This window comes from Penicillium concentricum (assembly GCF_028827145.1).
Source record: "Penicillium concentricum strain IBT 3081 chromosome Unknown utg000001l_segment0_segment0, whole genome shotgun sequence".
Classification (NCBI taxonomy): domain Eukaryota; kingdom Fungi; phylum Ascomycota; class Eurotiomycetes; order Eurotiales; family Aspergillaceae; genus Penicillium; species Penicillium concentricum.
Genome location: NW_026622754.1, coordinates 4042905 through 4060299, shown reverse-complemented (window position 1 = coordinate 4060299; position 17395 = coordinate 4042905). Strand labels below are relative to the sequence as shown.

At 48.4% G+C, this 17395-nt stretch overlaps 11 protein-coding genes across 11 annotated transcripts; 4 read left to right on the top strand and 7 right to left on the bottom strand.

Moving 5' to 3' along the window:
• Positions 1–48: 48 nt before the first annotated feature.
• N7517_001533 (uncharacterized protein) lies at positions 49–739 on the bottom strand (the record flags this gene model as incomplete). Its single annotated transcript, XM_056719263.1, has 2 exons — positions 49–375; positions 452–739. The coding sequence occupies 2 exons, from the start codon at positions 737–739 to the stop codon at positions 49–51; spliced, it is 615 nt and encodes a 204-aa protein (XP_056583398.1).
• Positions 740–1330: 591 nt separating this feature from the next.
• Positions 1331–2696, bottom strand: N7517_001532 (LSB5 family protein; the record flags this gene model as incomplete). The annotated part of the gene is made up of 4 exons (XM_056719262.1): positions 1331–1343; positions 1396–2421; positions 2471–2622; positions 2682–2696. The coding sequence occupies 4 exons, from the start codon at positions 2694–2696 to the stop codon at positions 1331–1333; spliced, it is 1206 nt and encodes a 401-aa protein (XP_056583397.1).
• Positions 2697–3364: 668 nt separating this feature from the next.
• N7517_001531 (3'(2'),5'-bisphosphate nucleotidase) lies at positions 3365–4597 on the top strand (the record flags this gene model as incomplete). Its single annotated transcript, XM_056719261.1, has 1 exon — positions 3365–4597. One exon carries the CDS (start codon positions 3365–3367, stop codon positions 4595–4597), a length of 1233 nt encoding a protein of 410 aa, XP_056583396.1.
• A 193-nt stretch (positions 4598–4790) lies between these two features.
• Positions 4791–5678, bottom strand: N7517_001530 (mitochondrial 54S ribosomal protein uL6m; the record flags this gene model as incomplete). The annotated part of the gene is made up of 3 exons (XM_056719260.1): positions 4791–5164; positions 5237–5350; positions 5411–5678. 3 exons carry the CDS (start codon positions 5676–5678, stop codon positions 4791–4793), a joined length of 756 nt encoding a protein of 251 aa, XP_056583395.1.
• A 712-nt stretch (positions 5679–6390) lies between these two features.
• On the bottom strand, positions 6391–6870 carry N7517_001529 (uncharacterized protein; the record flags this gene model as incomplete). The annotated part of the gene is made up of 1 exon (XM_056719259.1): positions 6391–6870. The coding sequence occupies one exon, from the start codon at positions 6868–6870 to the stop codon at positions 6391–6393; it is 480 nt and encodes a 159-aa protein (XP_056583394.1).
• A 778-nt stretch (positions 6871–7648) lies between these two features.
• Positions 7649–9403, top strand: N7517_001528 (uncharacterized protein; the record flags this gene model as incomplete). The annotated part of the gene is made up of 5 exons (XM_056719258.1): positions 7649–8524; positions 8583–8804; positions 8871–8927; positions 8975–9311; positions 9366–9403. 5 exons carry the CDS (start codon positions 7649–7651, stop codon positions 9401–9403), a joined length of 1530 nt encoding a protein of 509 aa, XP_056583393.1.
• Positions 9404–9943: 540 nt separating this feature from the next.
• Positions 9944–10774, top strand: N7517_001527 (uncharacterized protein; the record flags this gene model as incomplete). The annotated part of the gene is made up of 4 exons (XM_056719257.1): positions 9944–9956; positions 10042–10254; positions 10331–10705; positions 10749–10774. The coding sequence occupies 4 exons, from the start codon at positions 9944–9946 to the stop codon at positions 10772–10774; spliced, it is 627 nt and encodes a 208-aa protein (XP_056583392.1).
• A 342-nt stretch (positions 10775–11116) lies between these two features.
• N7517_001526 (DUF2011 domain-containing protein) lies at positions 11117–12146 on the bottom strand (the record flags this gene model as incomplete). The annotated part of the gene is made up of 3 exons (XM_056719256.1): positions 11117–11467; positions 11526–12054; positions 12121–12146. 3 exons carry the CDS (start codon positions 12144–12146, stop codon positions 11117–11119), a joined length of 906 nt encoding a protein of 301 aa, XP_056583391.1.
• A 363-nt stretch (positions 12147–12509) lies between these two features.
• N7517_001525 (LAMTOR1/MEH1 family protein) lies at positions 12510–13219 on the top strand (the record flags this gene model as incomplete). The annotated part of the gene is made up of 3 exons (XM_056719255.1): positions 12510–12560; positions 12681–12832; positions 12925–13219. The coding sequence occupies 3 exons, from the start codon at positions 12510–12512 to the stop codon at positions 13217–13219; spliced, it is 498 nt and encodes a 165-aa protein (XP_056583390.1).
• A 949-nt stretch (positions 13220–14168) lies between these two features.
• On the bottom strand, positions 14169–15259 carry N7517_001524 (E2 ubiquitin-conjugating protein UBC8; the record flags this gene model as incomplete). Its single annotated transcript, XM_056719254.1, has 6 exons — positions 14169–14305; positions 14363–14544; positions 14604–14718; positions 14769–14806; positions 15141–15148; positions 15227–15259. 6 exons carry the CDS (start codon positions 15257–15259, stop codon positions 14169–14171), a joined length of 513 nt encoding a protein of 170 aa, XP_056583389.1.
• A 1187-nt stretch (positions 15260–16446) lies between these two features.
• N7517_001523 (uncharacterized protein) lies at positions 16447–16910 on the bottom strand (the record flags this gene model as incomplete). Its single annotated transcript, XM_056719253.1, has 3 exons — positions 16447–16584; positions 16643–16749; positions 16811–16910. 3 exons carry the CDS (start codon positions 16908–16910, stop codon positions 16447–16449), a joined length of 345 nt encoding a protein of 114 aa, XP_056583388.1.
• Positions 16911–17395: the final 485 nt, after the last annotated feature.

Here is a 17395-nt window from a genome sequence, read left to right as displayed (position 1 = left end):
TAACCCCACGATAGATACCACATAGATGAATGAAAGTCATATAATAATTTACTCCCACTTCTCAATACGGACATGCTTAACATCCGCACCTTTCATCAGCGCCTGAATCTTCCTAAACTCCTTCGAAACCTCAGACCCCGCGAAATCAAAATGATCCTGGACTTGATTCCACCCGCTGAAAAGAACAAATTCCTCATCTTCGCCTTCTTTGTCGACGCGCCACGCACCACAGGAAATGAATGGTGCCGTGGCGGCATTCAAATCAGCCACGCCAACCTTGAAAACAGCGTCGAATTCATCTTTCTTGCTTGACTCGACGAAGCAGCGGGTTATAGCGATAACAGGTGCTTCCAGTGGGATTTTGGATGTAGATGGCTGGATTCTGTTAGCTTATATTCCTTAATAACACACATGAACCACGAAGTCAGTTCATCAAGATTGGAAAGCTCACATCAAGGTCCAAGTGAAACATCCAGCTAACATCGAGACTATCCTTCAATTTCGCGTGTAGGTTTTGGTTGGCTTCGGATGAAGTCCACTGGCCTCCGGCCATATGTTTCTCGATAGATTCCCACCCACCCAGCAAATAAAATGATTCTGAGTCTTCGATCTGGCGGAGATATGTGACCTGATAGCCCGAATATTCTGTCAGTGCCTTCTGGGCTTCTAAGGCAGTAGTCTTGGCGGAAGATGAGTCTTGCGATTTAACGCGGAGGAGGGCGAGTTCGGTCACGGGCATTTTATGTTCGTTTTGAGTAGATGACCTGGCCTTAGTGTTATGAGAAAGAATATGGTAATTTTGTCCTCGATTATTGGGGCTACACGTTGTTTTATAGGTTTCTGTCTAGTCCGTCGGGCCGCCGAGAAAGGCGCGAAAGAGGCCGAAGAGCGAGTCAGGGGCGGGGCGCTTAGCTAGCTGTGCGAGGCTTCTTCTGGCTAATTCCAAGCTCGGCGCTATTTGACTAATCAGTCATGTTCGATGTGTTTCATACAAAGACTGCTGGGTTTGTCACCATTGAATATCTTGGAATGTTGGGGGGTTGGGGCTACAAGCTAAGGGTTTCTTTCAAACAAAGCCAATATATATCTTCGCACCGGAATTCGAAAAGGGGTTTACAAAAATTGCTATGCAATCAATTGGACATTGATTTAAGGATATACACACCCAAGACACCAGCGATCAAAATGGATATTCACCTTTCAGCAACACGATAGCCAATGCCTTTGGGTATACCGATAAAGCACAAGACTAAACAATGTATGAAACAAATCAAAACCGCAAACCGCAAAAGTACAGATCATCCGAACTTCAGCTTTGTAACCACATGGATCAGACCTCTTTCCTGTAGGGACGTTAATAAACATGAGGTGTAATCAAGACGAAGAACAACGTACCAAGTATGTTGGGGTTTCTCAATGGCCGGGGTCTTAATAGCATTCTTGTCCCCAAAGGGATTGTCTTCATCATCTTCTTCTTCGGACTCACTCTCGCTCTCGAAGATTTGGCGGGTGTGTTGTGTCGAAGATGCAAGAGGCAGGCTATCAGGACGATTGGGCCGTGGCGGCTTTGGGGGATTGATATTAAGCCCGGCAAGGCCGTCGTTCACGTCCGTGTCATTCAGTCCAGCCCCATGTCTTTGCTTCCAATTTCCTTCCAAGCCTTCGTCCTCACTATCACTGTCGTAGTCCACGCTCTTGTCCAGCACTTCGAATGCCATCAATGCATCCACCAGCTCATCGTTCGCATGGATCAGACCGCCCAGGAACTCTTCAGTCTCTATATACTGGATATATCGGAGGATCCCATGACGAAGCTGCTTGCATGTCTCGAATCGGTTGATGCATTCCGCATCCTCACTCACTCGATGCGTCTCGCGATTGACGAGTTTAAGGGCATTCAACAGGTTGGTGCTAGCAACGGAAGAAGCAGCAAGCGCTTGCAGGATATCCGGGCGCTCCTTTTCAATATCAAATCTCTTGCCGCTAATTGAAAGTTTCTTATCTTTCTTGACTTTCTTCACCTTTTGTTTGGGACTGGTCAGCAAAGTGGATGGTCCACCGGCCCCCGACACAGATACAACATGACCCATCGGGGGGTCGTTTGGATTCGCAGTCGACCCCTCGCGGAGAACCTTGGCCTTTGCCTGTGTCGCAGGCTGCTTTCGCTTGGGAACTTGCTTGTATAGCGCCGTGACCTTCGCCATACCAGGAGTGTCCTTATAAGTTGTCGCCCATTGTCCAAAAATCTGTTTGCATTTCTCTTTCACGAGTGGATCCGAAACGGGATCAGTAGCTGCAATGCGCAGACGTTCGAGCAAGGCCTCGTCAGCGAAATCGCGCAAAAAACGTTCTCCTGCATTTTGAACGAGGAAGTCGAGAATGGTAAGTGCGCGAAGTTGTCGATGGATGTTGCCATATTTTCTGGATTGGTCAGACTGAGTTCCGGCACTGTCAATACTCGTACACTCACAGCTTCTTGCGAAGAGCCCGACTTGCTTCCATTGGGCCGCTGGCCTGGATGCGGACTACTTCCACCAGATCAACGATTCCGCTGGAGTCTTCGACCTCATATTGTTCGCTCGTGAGGACCTCAATTTGTACGGTCACTGCCGAATACGGTTTCTATTGAAAACCATATCAGTTGGTGCTGGAAGGTGTATGATCTTCACGCAATAACTTACGGAGGATTGGAACATTCTGGCCTAGTCAAAAGAATAACCTCTTGAACAGTGTATACTTGTTTGAGTAGGAACCAGTCCGGAGAATTGAAGATTTTGCCCCTGGTATCAACAGCCCGCAATCACCCCGCGTTGCGATGTCGGTATAGAGATGACCCCGCACGGCGTTGTTTACAAAAACGTTTCGCAAAAATCGGGTGTATATGGAATATCGACAACGATAGGATGCAACTCGATTTGCTAGAAAAACACCGGAAAGGGATTAACGGTGTGAATTCCAACATAAGGTTTCAGAGAGCTTTCGCGATACCTTCACGTGGTGTCGGTGACGTCGGAGGCCCCAGGGGTGTCTTGGCGTCCGTTAATCCGATAAGCGCAATGAAAGGTGCGGCGAATGCAGAAGGAATATATAGCCAGTTCCCAATTTGTTCAACAGGCCATCTAAATTGCAATATGGCCTTGTTACAGGGAAAAGGAGAGTTGAAACAACGCTGAGACAGTTTAAGCTTATCGGCTCCTCGTGACTATTTCGGCCCAAAGGGGATTAGGGCGGGGTCTGGTGCCTGAGGCCAACGATGAGAAAGAGGTCCTGAATGACGACTTCGCAAACCAATATATTAACCAATAAGACCGCGACAAAGCAAGAGTAGTCGATCCCGGCTGCAATTCTTGCCAGTTGATTTCGGATGAAGCTTTCTTCTGCACACCGAACAGATCCGTCCCCACGTTCTTATTTGTTACGCGTACTGTCCCGCTTCGTGGTCTGCTCCACCCTCATTCTCGCCGTCAGCGTGGCTCTGAAATCCCGCTCTCGTCTCTCCCTGCTTCTCCCCCACTTCTCTTCCAACCATCCCACAATTATGTCTTACCAACAGGAACGTTACATCGCCGAATTGGCCGTCCAGCGGGCATGCCTCCTGACACAGAAGGTCTTCTTCGAGAAGGCTAAGGGCACAGTCTCCAAGGACGACAAGTCTCCCGTCACCATTGGCGATTTCGGCGCTCAAGCCCTGATCATCTCGGCTATCCGCAAGAACTTCCCCAACGATGAGATTGTTGCCGAGGAGGAGGCCAACACCCTGCGTGAGGACAAAGACCTCAGCGCTGAGATCTGGCGCTTGGTCAAGGATATCAAGCTGGATGATGCGGAGAGCGATAATATTCTGGGTGGCCCCCTCACCAGTGAGCAGAGCATGCTGGACATCATTGATAGCGGAAACAGTGCCGGTGGTCCCAAGGGCCGCATCTGGGCCCTCGATCCCATCGACGGCACCAAGGGCTTCCTCCGTGGCGGCCAGTACGCCGTGTGTCTCGGTCTGATGGTTGACGGTGACGTCAAGGTCGGTGCTATTGGTACTCCTAACCTCCCCGTCGACGATGCTGCCCCCATTGATGCTAGCACCGGTGTCCAGCAGTCCGCGACTGCCGGCAACGGTGTCCTGTTCTCCGCTATCCTGGGTGAGGGTGCCACCAGCCGTCCTCTGGCCAGTGGTACTCTTGCTGCCAGCAAGCCCATCTCCATGCGCCCCGTCGCCAAGATCTCCGACGCTGTCTTCTGTGAAGGTGTTGAGGCTGCTCACTCCGCCCAGGGCGACAACGCCGCTGTTGCTGAGCTTCTTGGCATCACCGCCCCCAGCGTGCGACTGGACTCGCAGGCCAAGTACTGCTCCATTGCCCGTGGTGCCGGTGACGTCTACCTGCGTCTCCCCGTCAAGAAGGATTACCAAGAGAAGATCTGGGATCACGCCGCTGGTGACTTGATTGTGCGTGAGGCTGGTGGCCAGGTGACTGACATCTACGGCAACCGGTTGGATTTCAGCAAGGGCCGGACCTTGGCTGTCAACAAGGGTGTCGTTGCTGCCCCCAAGGCCCACCAGGACCAGGTCATTGATGCCGTCAAGACCGTTCTGAAGTTGTAATTGGTTTAAAAGATTTAGTTTCGTCGCCTTTTCCACTGCACTTGAGCTCCCGGGGAGCAGAATCAGTTTGAAGTAGATTTGTGATACCATCGCTTGTGAGAGGAATAAAAAAATACATATATGACGATAGAATACAAAACACGGAACCAAACACAAAATGTCCCGCGCAGCTGAAAAGAAATGCGCTTCCAGTCTATTTAATTTTCTTCGCCTTGAGCTTGATAGTCTCCCCGTTGACGAAGATACCCTTACCCTTGTACGGCTCGGGACGTCTCCATTCTCTGATCTCGGCCGCGAATTGGGTCACAATCCGCTTGTCGACACCCTCCAACAGGATCCTGGTAGGCTGCGGTGTGCTCGCCAAAACACCCTCGGGGATACCCAATTCAATTGGGTGGGAAAAGCCGACCTTGAGGGAAACGAACTTTTGGCCGGGGTAGGTGGCCTTGACGGTGGACGCCTTCTCTTCGATGGTGGCCCTGTAACCAACACCAACCATACTCAAGACACAGACGTGGCCTTCGGAGACACCGAGGATGTGGTTCTGGAGGAGTGCGCGGATGGTTCCTAGGTAGAAAAGCAAAATGTTAGACAATGACTTGCCGGACTAGACTGCGGAGAAAAGACAGGAGAACATACCCCACATGGCACGCTGGTGAGGGACCTCCTGATCCAAGATTGACAAAGTGGCCTTCTGGCCAGTCTCATCGGGGGTGATAGTGAGGAACGAGGGAATGTTCAGACTCATCTCGCCTGTGAATCGGACGAGTTAGCATCCATCGGCCGGAACACATTTCAAGAATAACACATTACCCTTAGGCCCCTTAATCTCAGCCATAAACTTGGGAATATCCTTTCCGCGTGTCCGCGTGAGAGTCGCGGGGAGATCGATGAGCTTAAATGACACCTCCGGGGGGATGGAGAGAGGTGCACCTCCGACTCGGGACTGCGCCGGGGATGTGGTCGAGAAACATTGTGTGCGGGGGGAGAAGGCGGGTGCGAGGAAGATGGGTAGAGAGCCGCGCTGGAAGGGCTCTCGAAGAAGCTGGCGGGCACAGCGTTGGGGTATGGAGCACGACATGGTGATTTGCGCGTGTTGGGTCGGATGCTGTGTTGCGGACTTTGGATTTTGTCGCAGATGGTTTGCCCCTAATGGGGTTTAGCGTGCACGTGATGATCTATATAATCTGCTTTTTTTGGTTTGTTTTGATTATCATGATCTCGACGTGATTGATTATGCTCCTCACCACAGGGACACAATATTCCAATATATTGCGTTAATAAATCGATTTAGTATTAGAGCTTCCTTCCGGATGCGTCTATAGCCAAAGATTGCTAAACTAATGCCCATAAATCCGAATTCAATGCCCATTCTCATTTTGCCTCGAACGCAACCTAAGTGAAGGAAAAACGACAAAATAACACAATGTGTCCTAAATCACACCATATATGCCTTCAGAAACCAAAATATTTTGGGCTAACACAGATCAAACTCCATACTCCGAATCTTACCGCCAAGCCAGCATCAACATCAAACTCGTTCCCAATGAACTTTTCCTCGGTGTTCAGTCATGTTATCCTTTCGATTGAAAGACATTTCACACGACGGACAATCGAATGAGCGTGGAGATATATGCTGCGTTTCGATATGACGCATCAACGCTGGTTTTCCGCAGAACGGATCGCGGTATGTGCAGTCCTTCCAATGACATTCAAAAGATCGTTGGATTTTCCTGAAGTGGACGAAATGGTATCAGTAACTATTGAAGCTTGACGGCGAATCATAGGGTTGCTCACTCCTGCTTCTGTTGTCTTCCTCGGCTACGACCATAAGCTCTCTTTCCCTTCGTATAGCTATCGCTGGTGGCCTTGACCTGGGATCCCTTTTGAGGAGACCAAGTAGATACCGGCAAAGTGGTGCAAGCGACCCCGTGATTAGGGTCGAGATAGCCTGGCGCCGGGGCCATAGCTGCACAGTCATTGTTGATTGGAGATTGGTGTATAACATTCTGCTTGAAGCGACACAGGTCGGAACAAGTCGAGTGTAAGGAAGTAGATACGGGGAAACCCGGTGCAACGGATGCAATGGGATACTGTATGGGATGGGTATATCGAAGAGGACCCGCAGATGCCATAGATGGCTCAGCCAGTATAGGGGTAGATAATTGATAGGCAAGAGGGACGAATTGGGAATAGTTCAAGTCCTCAATAGTCCAGTCATAGCCATCTGGCACTTGTAGATGATCAAAACGGATGTTGCCAGGCGATGCCATACTAGATGACTATATAATTGATAGAAGAACATGTAATCAAAATGAAGAGAGGCCAGGAAATCAACCAAATTGACTACTTGATCTGAAGTAGAGGAAAAGTTCGTTTAAATGACTATCCTTCATGTGAGATATCCCAGTCGGGGTACGTTGAGCCGCCAAATATGGACACTGATGTTCACACTAACCCTTTTTAAGGTACTCTGAGCCCCCACGAGATCCATGGATGTACAAAGGATCATAGGTACATACCTAGGTACCTACATACCTTATGTACATGTATGTAGGTAGGTGTATTTGATAATAATTGCCAAGATCTTCCCTGAAGGGTATCTCTCAGAATGCCAGCACACCTTATTTAACTTGAAATCCTATAGGGCATCTGAAATCGCCCTCCAACTCCTAATTTAACAACCGTATTAGTACTTGAATAATAGAAAGTTTTACCAAAGAATTACCATATGAGCAAAAAACTGAGTGCCGAGGGGAAATTATCTAGGAAAAAGTAAAGCCAGAGTTGTGTGTGAGCCCAACAACTTGGATGTCAAGTCTCACTTTCGAAAGTCATCCTTCATCCATTTCTTTCCATCTTATACTGCTCTTGCCACATATCCTCTTATACCCATTCATCCTAGACAATATACACGAGTGATTAAGAATCAGGGCCCGTCAGAGCAACACTCGTAGACCAAGTCAGCCAGACCGTTCACCATGAGGGCAATCGATAGCTTTCAAGTGCTTTCATATACCTTCCTGGCATTTGCACACCTCAGTCAAGCAAATGTCTCTCAGCGCAGTAAGGGATTCAGATGTGTCTGATATCATTCTGCTAACCAAAAAAGGTGTCCCAATTCTCGCGCCGAAAGCACCAGACATCGACGCCATCTCTTTTGTCAATTCCCGATCGCAAGACCAAGACAGCATCTTCAACGAAGCTGTCAGAATCTTAGACTCGATGAAATCATCACCCTCATGCAACAGACTTGCAGCAACAAAACTAGTGAATTCATGTCAAACATTCAGCGATGGCAAAGACAGCGCGCAGACAGACAGCCCAGACACGCTCGACCTTCTTCGATCCGTCTATGCCGCACGTCTGGCATTGTGTGAGATCGACGGTGCTGGCACTCCAATGCCTCCATCATGTCTTCCAATCACTGTGTCGCCGCCTTCACAGAAGAATCGATTCGGATTTGTGAGTCGTCACAGAGGCTCTGGCCCTGCGTCGGATGAAGTCTCGAAAGAATTATTGGAGCAATGTCTGAAGACGCTCGAGTCGCGACCTCAGTGGTGGACCTCTTACAGCAACAGTCGACAGAATGCCCTTGTCATTTGCCATGCTTCGCGAATGGAAACAGAAAAAGAGGAGCTTATTGACCTGCATCACTCCATTGCCAAGAGCAGTCTCAAACTCAACAACGGGCTTCAAGACGCTTTGCAAGATGCATCTGCACGGTCTGCAGAGCAGCAATCATTTATACAAGCTGTTCAGTCTATGCAAGAGAAGATCGTGGCAGATATGGAAGCGACAGACTCTGTGTTCAAACGAACATTGGGCAATTTTCTTCGAGAAATCGAAGCTGGGATATTTTCTCTCCAAGACTCTATATCTGTCGCTTTGTCAAATGTGCGGACTGGAACAAGGGCCCTCGAAAAGGTAAGAGTCGAACACACCATGCTATTCGGAGTTGAAACATGTACTAAATGTCGATTAGGACATCCGGAACGTATCGACCCAAGTGGCAACACTTCAACACGCTCTAGAGAGTGCACATCAAGATGCAATGGCTAGAAGCCAAGAGACGTTGGATGTCCAAGAAACCAATGCTATCGCTCAGAAGGATCTCGCCTCTTCTTTACACCTGTCGCTCGAGTCGGTTCTTGACTCAGATATGGACAGAATATACCGAGGCATGCAGAAGTTTGATGCTGCTATGGTTTGCCAAATATGAACTTCTCTTTTGGTGGATTCTGTGAGACTAACATTTTATCCCTTTTCGTAGGAATGGCTGACCAGCCGAATGAACATGATTCTCGAGCAAGAAACCAGGATGACAGAGGTATGTGTACATCTTCCACATCTTGATTCACTCACTGACCTTCAAAGCGACTTCAAAACATGGAAACATTTATGCAACAATCCGAATCGAAAGCAAGCGAGCTGCAGAAGGCCCAGGACCAACAAACAGAAGCACTATCTGCACAATCCCGGGCCCAGGAAGCCATTCAATCCCACGCGCAAGTATCGCAAGCGTTGCTGGCCAAGACTAGCGTTGCTGCTGCCAATTTGCAATCTGTTATCGACGATGCAGCTTTCAAGTCCAAGCACCTCCCGAGCTTTGGTATTGGAGGACCCTCCGCGTGGTCTTTCTGTGCCGTCCTACTGATGGTCATCGCTGCCCAGAACCTTAAGATTGGAATCGCTTTATTTTTTCTTATCTTAGGTACGTGTGTCGGTTATTGTCAAGACTGATTGGTGCTGATACGATGTGGCTTAGGGCATTCTGTTGCCTTGACTATTTTCAAATTTCTTTAGTTATACACATCCTACACAGTGACTTGCGAACTTGATATCATTGATACCCCGGCGCTATTTTTTTTTTGCTTATTTTCTATTTTTCTATCTTTTTTCTTTTCTATCTTTGCCATTTATGCTTGCATCGCCTATGCTTCGGGATTCATTCACTACATCTAGATCTATAGCAAAGGAACAATCCTTCCATTGAATTAATCCGAACTACGTATCTCCCCTTTCTGCTAATGGTATGAAACGGCGATAGAGTGTTTTGGAAGAAAAATAAAATGAAAGTGTAAACCACTTAGCGCCAACACAGCCACAATAGCTGTCACAGGTTAGGATAAGCTGCGGGATAGGACCCAATTATATCACCAACAGCCAATAAAAGCCCGTCGTCCACGCATCGGAAACAACAGACGGAGTACGAAGGTTCAAAAAATAGGCACATAGTCACGTGGGACTAAATAGACTACTTCTCCTTTTCGATTCGCATCTCAGATCTTGATTCACATACATCCTCAAACCTCTTTATAACCAGAGAACTCAAACTCGATCAAAATGCCTGGTGTTCGTGAGTGATCCCAACCATCCCCTATACTCCTGACCCAACATTCGGCGCTCCCCCGGAACCACAAGTACACGCTAACAACCCCCAGCTCCCGACGCTCTTGAGCAGGTGAAGAAGGGCTTCAAGCGCTTCTTCAGCAGTCGCAAGAAGGCAACTAAGAAGCAACCCGCCCAGAACGCTGAACCTGCCCCTGCGGCGACCACAGCTGCCCCCGTCGCTGCTGCCCCCGTTGCCGCTGTGGCAAGTGAGACAGCTCCCGCGAAGCCCACCGCCCCCGCTGCCACCCCGGACTCTGCCCCCGGTATGACACTCTCTTATCGATTTGATATCAATTTCATCTCGCTGCGGCCCACAACTGACTTATTGATCTACTATAGATGCTACTAAGGCACCTGAGGCACAGGACGCGACCCCTGCGGCCCCTGTCGCCCCTGGGATGACCGCTACTGCCGGCCCCGTCGAGACTCATTACGAGGCTGCCCCTGCTGCTGCTGAGCCTGCACCTGTTGCTAAGCCCGAGGAGCCTGCCACCAAGACAGAGGCTCCTGCTGCTGCGCCGGCGCCTGTCGCGCCTGCACCCGCTGTGCAGTCTGAGGCCCCTGCTACTAAGACTGAGGAGCCCGTTACCAAGACCGAGGCCCCTGCCGCTCAGCCCGAGGAGGCTGCTGTCAAGCCCGAGGAGCCTGTCGCTAAGACCGAGGCCCCTGCTACCGCGGAATCCGCTGCTGCCCCTGTGGAACCTCCCAAGACCGGTATGTCAATTGTCTTTAACATGACAGATGATAACGCTAACAGCGATGCTAGATGCCCCCGCTAAATAGAAGTGTGACTATACACTCGATTGGCGAGAACAGGTTCTTTCTTTGCGAGTCTGATCTAACTTGCGAGTGCTTTCTTCCGGCTCCCTATTTCGTTTCATACCCTCAGCGTTGTATATTATTCATTTCTGCGAAGCGATGCATTGCATGCTTTTTTTTTCATATCGGCCTCGATCGGACCGCTTAATATCATGCAAAGCTCTACTTATCCATTCCAGAATGCTTACGCAACAGTAAAACAGCTTTATTTCGATATATTATGCTATTGTTGCTGACGGCAAAGGGGAAAAAACTAACACTCCCACGGGTATCACATTAGAGAATCTATCCTGGTGTTAAATAGTTTCATTCCTCCCCGCCCGAGGAATGATCATCACCATCAGCCATAACGACATCTTCAACACTGACACCCGCCGCCGCAGCCTTCTGCTCTCTCGCCTTCTGTCTGCGCTTGAGTTTCCTATCGCGGTTCTTGCGAGTCCGCTTCTCCGCTTCATTCTCTTTAGCAGCCTGAGCGGCCGCAACCCGCTTGCGCAGCTGCACTCGCCGTTTCTTGCCTGGCTTCTTGCGTGTAAGTGGACTCTTCGAGACAGGTGCACCTTCTACCACGTAGACGGGAAGACTGTTGACTGGGCGTGGCATTTTGGTCTGATGGCGTTTGAGATGGATGACTCGCCAGGGGAGATGGCAACCAGGCTATAAATTAAGTTAGCAGCTATAAAAATAGCCAAATTCCAAATAAGTATTCACTCACCCAGACTAGCGTGTTGGCCCATGTCAGCATGTGTTGTCCGCTAACGGCCATATCCTCAAATTGTTTCTTCTTTTCCGCTATTTGAGCCTCGTCTTCGGCGGTAGGTTCTCCACTGCTGCCTTGGAGAGAAGGTGTAGAGAAGTAATAATCCCACCCCCGGGAGGCTTTCACGAATCGTCCCTCGCCGCCGGATCCTGGTGTAGGTGAATGCAGCCGAATCATCAATTTTTGCGTAGTGGGCCCGGGCTTTTCCTCTGTGCTTTTCTCATCTGTATCCTTTCCTGACTGCTTGGTGGTATCTTCGGTTGATTTGGCGGGGGCGCTGAATAGTCGGAACTCGAATTCTTGTTCCTCATCCTCGTCCTCCACAAGCTGGTCGTCTTGGCTGGCTGTCTGCTGTGCAGTATCCAGTTGATCAAGATTCAGTAGCTTTCCTAGGCGGGCATATGCATCCTGGGCGGCCGCGTCGTCTGGTGCTGGTGATGGCGAGCGGGATGACGCTGGAGAACGCATCTCATCGCGGCGGACGCTGCATAAGCCAGATTAGCTTTTATGTATATTAAAATAGGCCTCCGTGTGTTTCTTGTCCACATACCGCTTAGCATTTGGTAGATCAAACATGGTGTTGTGTGTGGTGTGGAGAGGAATAAGACCAAAATGCCAAACCGAGAAAAACGATGTTTCCACGGCGCACTGCGGCCACGGCCTAATGACATGGCACGGGCCGCCCAGCCTCAACCTCCAACTTCGAAGAAGTCCTTTTGTCTACAGTGTGACTCTCTACTGCGCCATTTGTTTCATTTCATATTCTCTGTTTTCTGCATATTCCACATTCCTTACCCTCCGATAATTCTCTCGCCTTCTCTAACAAAGGATACCCGCATCTCAACTATTGGGGTGATTAATGCCTCGTGCCTATCGCATAGCGCAAACGTGCAGCCAAGAACATCTCCCGTTCTGAATTCCTGATCCAGATCCTCATAAATGGGTATCTGTGCCTCCTGCCTTGGCGGGAATCGCCATGAGTCGCCTGAGGTGAGTCCCGAGTCTGGAGCTAGGTTCACCATCACATGTTCAGCGCGCATTACCTCAGTCTGATGCGCGAGGCATGGGATGCTTTCAGAGAGTGCAATTGTTTAACCTTTCTTCTTCCAGCCTGAATCTGCGCGTCTACTTGAAGAGGACCCTTATCAAGCCGGGTATGGTTACGGAGCACTTAACCATGCTCATCAGGCAAGCCAGCCGGATTCGGAATACGTGAGACGTGAGAGGGAGGCGCTGGAATCCATTTGTCAGCGAACATCTGAGTGAGTATACTATACTATTTGCCATGTGTACTAGCATATGATAAATTGGCATCAGATGGGAGCTGAATTTACGCTAATCATCTCCCTTTCAGCTCCGTCATTGATATCTGGTCCCTCCAACCACAACCACACCTTCGACCCCAAGCAACCCTCCACACTCCTATCTCTGCATCTCCCGTTCCATCACACAGAACCGATAGAACAACACCCGTGGTATCTACCCCGCGCACATCACCACCAAGCCGCCCCACATCCGGCGCATCAGGCACCGTCCCAAAACACTGGGGTGAGGTTGTCATAAACCCGAACAAGAAACGGTCTCGTGTCGATATCAACACAGATGCTAAGGCCAGCCATGATGTGTTTGGGGTTCTGAACGTGACCTAAAGGCGTTTGGGGTATGCATCGCTGCACATTGACGATGACGCTGTACACGACAAAAGAGGGTGAGGGCTATGAGGATTACATCAAGAGATGCAGATAAGGGTACTGGAAGACCCGTTTTTTTCATTATTTTCTCGCGCTGTGCTGTTATTTGAGGGATTTTTGTTTCTTGCATGGATCGCAGGTCGACTGTTTTTTCGCACATACATTAGCCATTCCTTCTTTTCCCTCCATGGTCTGATAATACCCAATGGCGCAGACTTTTTCTTTTGTTATCAGAACCTTTTTTTCTCTTCATCCCATGTTGGTTTCTTCGATGTTTTCTGTTGGCGTGTTTTGTTTCTGAGTTTGTTTCTTTGTCTTCATATCATCTTGTCAGTCGTACACTGCTTGTATATGTATTTTTCTTTTTGAGTACCGGACTTCATCCTTTATTTTAGTATAGACACACAATTTGAATTCCGTATTGTCATTTGAGTTGCCGTAAATCAGGACGATGTACATAGGTGCTGAAACTCCCAATCCTTCTAGGGAGATGTAATCGTAGTCGAGTCGACCCATATAGAAGTTCGGCTTTGGATGGGATACCCTATATGAAAAGTATTTCGAGCTCACTATACAATTGTGGTATCATGGGAAGATTTAAAAATGAATATCACTCCCCATACATATGAGAGATTCGGCATCAATTATTCAACCCATGACTCCGCCGGTAATTACCGCAAATGCCTCTTGAGTTGACCGAAATAGATAAGAAAACGCAAGTGAAAAAGATAAAGATAGACATTGCCGGGGTAAAAAAGAAATGCATACATGACAACTCCCCTATGTCAGAAAAGAAAACGCCCGCTGATATCCAGCACCGTGATGAATATTGAAGAGAGTAGAATGATGCAATATGTTCGTGCCGGGGTCAATCCTGAGCCCGACGGAAACCTTCGCATGCAGACCATTAGACATCGTCCATGGTACCTGCAGGCTCTTCGCCGCCAGATTCGTAGCTTCCCGCAGAACTGAGCTCATCTTCAGACTCGGTGTCCTCGCCTGCTTCATCAACGGCCTCCTTGCTAGCGTATTTGGCAACGTATTCTAGAAATGAGCTGTCAGTATCGCATGATAGCAAATTTTCTTTTTATTGTGACACACCTTTGACCTTTGCTTCGTATGCCTTAGGTTCCCGCATCATCAGCGCGGCTGCCTCCCCGTTGAGAGGGTCCGAAGGGTTGGGGTAACGGAGAAGCTGGGGAAGGAAGACCTCGAAAATGTTGAGCATGTCGTACATTGGCGACCAGGTTTGGTTGATCACATCGAGGCAGACGGAGCCGGACCTAGAACGGATGGTATTAACCTCTGACTCTCCACACATGTCAGACCAACCATCACTCACAGCTCATCGATATTCGGGTGAAAGATTCTGTTAACAAATCCGATGCTTGGGCTCTTGTATGGGTACTGATCAGGCAATTCGACGTGGATTTTCCAGAGGCCTCCGGTGAAAGGTGCTAAGAGAGTTAGCATGATGTAATATCGGCTGATTGTGAGCGACACATACTCTCTTCCGGGCCCTTGAACCGAACGTAGAATTCTTGCCTGTTGATAGTAGTTGGTATCGGAGAGCTTCAAATGGTTCAAACGTTGTTGTAGGGTGTATGAATACATACACTAGATTTCCAAAGTCAGTATATAGATCCATAGCCGAAACAGGGTCGGAACTTACTGTTGTCATTGACCAGAGTCACCTCATAGTCACTCATCATCCTAGATATACCGTCAGATTATTTCCCGGCAACCAAATATGCCCACCGAGGCCAACCGAAAAGGTTGGGAAAAGCGGCGGAAAGGGCAGGGGGATTGTCGGTCGTACATTCTAGCTAAAGGTTAGTGGCCGTAAATTTTGGATACATTCGGACTTTGCGGAGCATACTTCATGACCTGTATAGTGAAAAACAATCGTTATTAGTACTCCGACGACGCTGGGGGGCTTATCGGACTATCCGTAGCGTTACTCACATCAGTCTCGATTCTGCGCTTTGGGCTACTCATGTTGGCGGGTTGGATAGCGACGGCGAATTTTGATTTCGGAGGTATTGTCGGCTGGGGGCCCTTTCAGTGAAATCAGACCCAGCAGTGTCAAAACGCGGTGATTCACTAGAGCAGATATTCCCGGAACCGGAGCGGGGAAGTAATAGGCGGGGCAGACAATGGACTTTGAAATAAAAGTTCAGTACTGAAAGAACCAGTGATTAATAGCTAGAAAAGGGGCAGACCAACAAATATTAGAGAAGGACTCACTTCTCGGACCTGAGTAAACGAGACAAGAGGAGAATCCAGACTCTTGGATTAGATCGGGCATGATGAGTCGATGACTCAGCGCCGAGGCCGCCATGACGACTGGTATAGGTGGGTCCATATATGTAGATCCATGCGCCTGATAGAACTAAGAATATTCGCTCATCTCGCCATAGTATTGCGAAGGATAGACATCTATACGGCAATTTAGCTATAAGCACCATTGAGCTTTAGGTATGTGTCTATAGACTGCTAGTTCGTGAGGCCATGCTACTATTTTGATTGTATTTTCGACATATATGCACGACAAAGAGTCCGGGAGGCTTAATGTCGACTAGTGAAGAAATGTTTGTTTGTTTTGATCATTCGGTTTAAATGTAATCTTTGCTTTTTGGACCAAAAGTGTACGTGAATTGAAAATGAATATCTCATTCTGCTCTGTTAGTATCCTCCACTTAGGTTAGACGGGGTCACGTGGGCATGATGCCGGCAGCCCACTATGTAGCAGTAACACTGGATTTTAGGCCGCTGATGTGAATCTTAGGCTGTGCCATAACTCACTATTAGGTTGAGCCTTTGTGGTTTGGGGTCTAAATCCAAGCTACTTCGTTGCCCCCCATCAATGCTCTGATAGACGAGAGTCACGAGACGATACAAGGAAGTTGAAGGAAACCTAGACCATACAAGAGCTACCTCACGATTTAAGAGCCTAGATTATGGTCGAGGTCAGGGCCTCCCATGTCGTACTAGTATAGTAGCATATGGATAACAGTGACCATAAGACTGAAGTTTCACGATACATACATAGTATAAGTTTCATTCTGATAGGCTAGTAAAATTCGGAAGTAACGAGAGATAGTACAGGATACACTCTGAATAAACTTTGGGATATAATATAGTAGGAATTTCTGATGTTGCACTATGTTGATTAGTGGAAAAAATTACATTTCATCAATCTCAGGCTCTCGCTCCTCTCCAGCAGGATCCGGCTTCTTCGGAGCGGGCTTGTCTGTCTTCTTCGCACTCTTGAAGGGCTGCGGCGGCTTTCCTTGAATACTTTCGTATATCTCGTAGATGTTCTGATCATTGATTTGTCAGTGGCGTGACGTTATGTGAAACGTTTGATAATGTACGAACGGGGTGGTCAGCGTCCTTAATCCCCTGCTCCCGGTTTCGCTTCTCAAGAATCTCAGACTTCAAAGGTGAGTCTTCAAAGTCATCTGGGAATGCCGGTGCGACATTAACTAGGACCGGATTGTATCAGCTCCTGTCGAGACTTTGGCTTTATAGAGATGCTGGTCGCACATTTCTCGTCACCCTTAATTTCAGACTGGGCCTTTTGTGCGAAAGCTCGAGTCAGCCTAGGGACGTAAGAGGTAGAAGACCTCACGATATATCGCTGCATATTGGTTCATTTACTAGTGGTTGCAAAAGATATGACTGTTACAATAATTATCAAAGCCTGAACGGTCGCTGTTTTTAAGCCAGCTAAGATATATTCTGGGGTTAGATCATGATGTCAACCCTAACACTCTCGCCACCGATACAAAGTACCAGCAAATCAATTGAGAAGTGCGATTCTCGAAATGAAAATGATGACACAAGTCAGAACTCGTGATCCATGACGTTGGTTGGGTCCGTCGCCACATATTTTTGCGGAGTAACGATTGAGCTTAGCGGATACATTCAAAATCTTTGTATTATGAAAACACATGCGAAGCAAAGCGGCCATCTCTCACTAATAACTTATGCAAATGCCTGCCCACTCACTGACTTGAATCTTCAATCAGTTCGACCGAATGTACATCGTAGCGCTTTTCGGCAAGATAACCAATATCCATCATTCTCACTCACAAGTGAATGATCTCGTGGTTGACTACCGATTTGTGA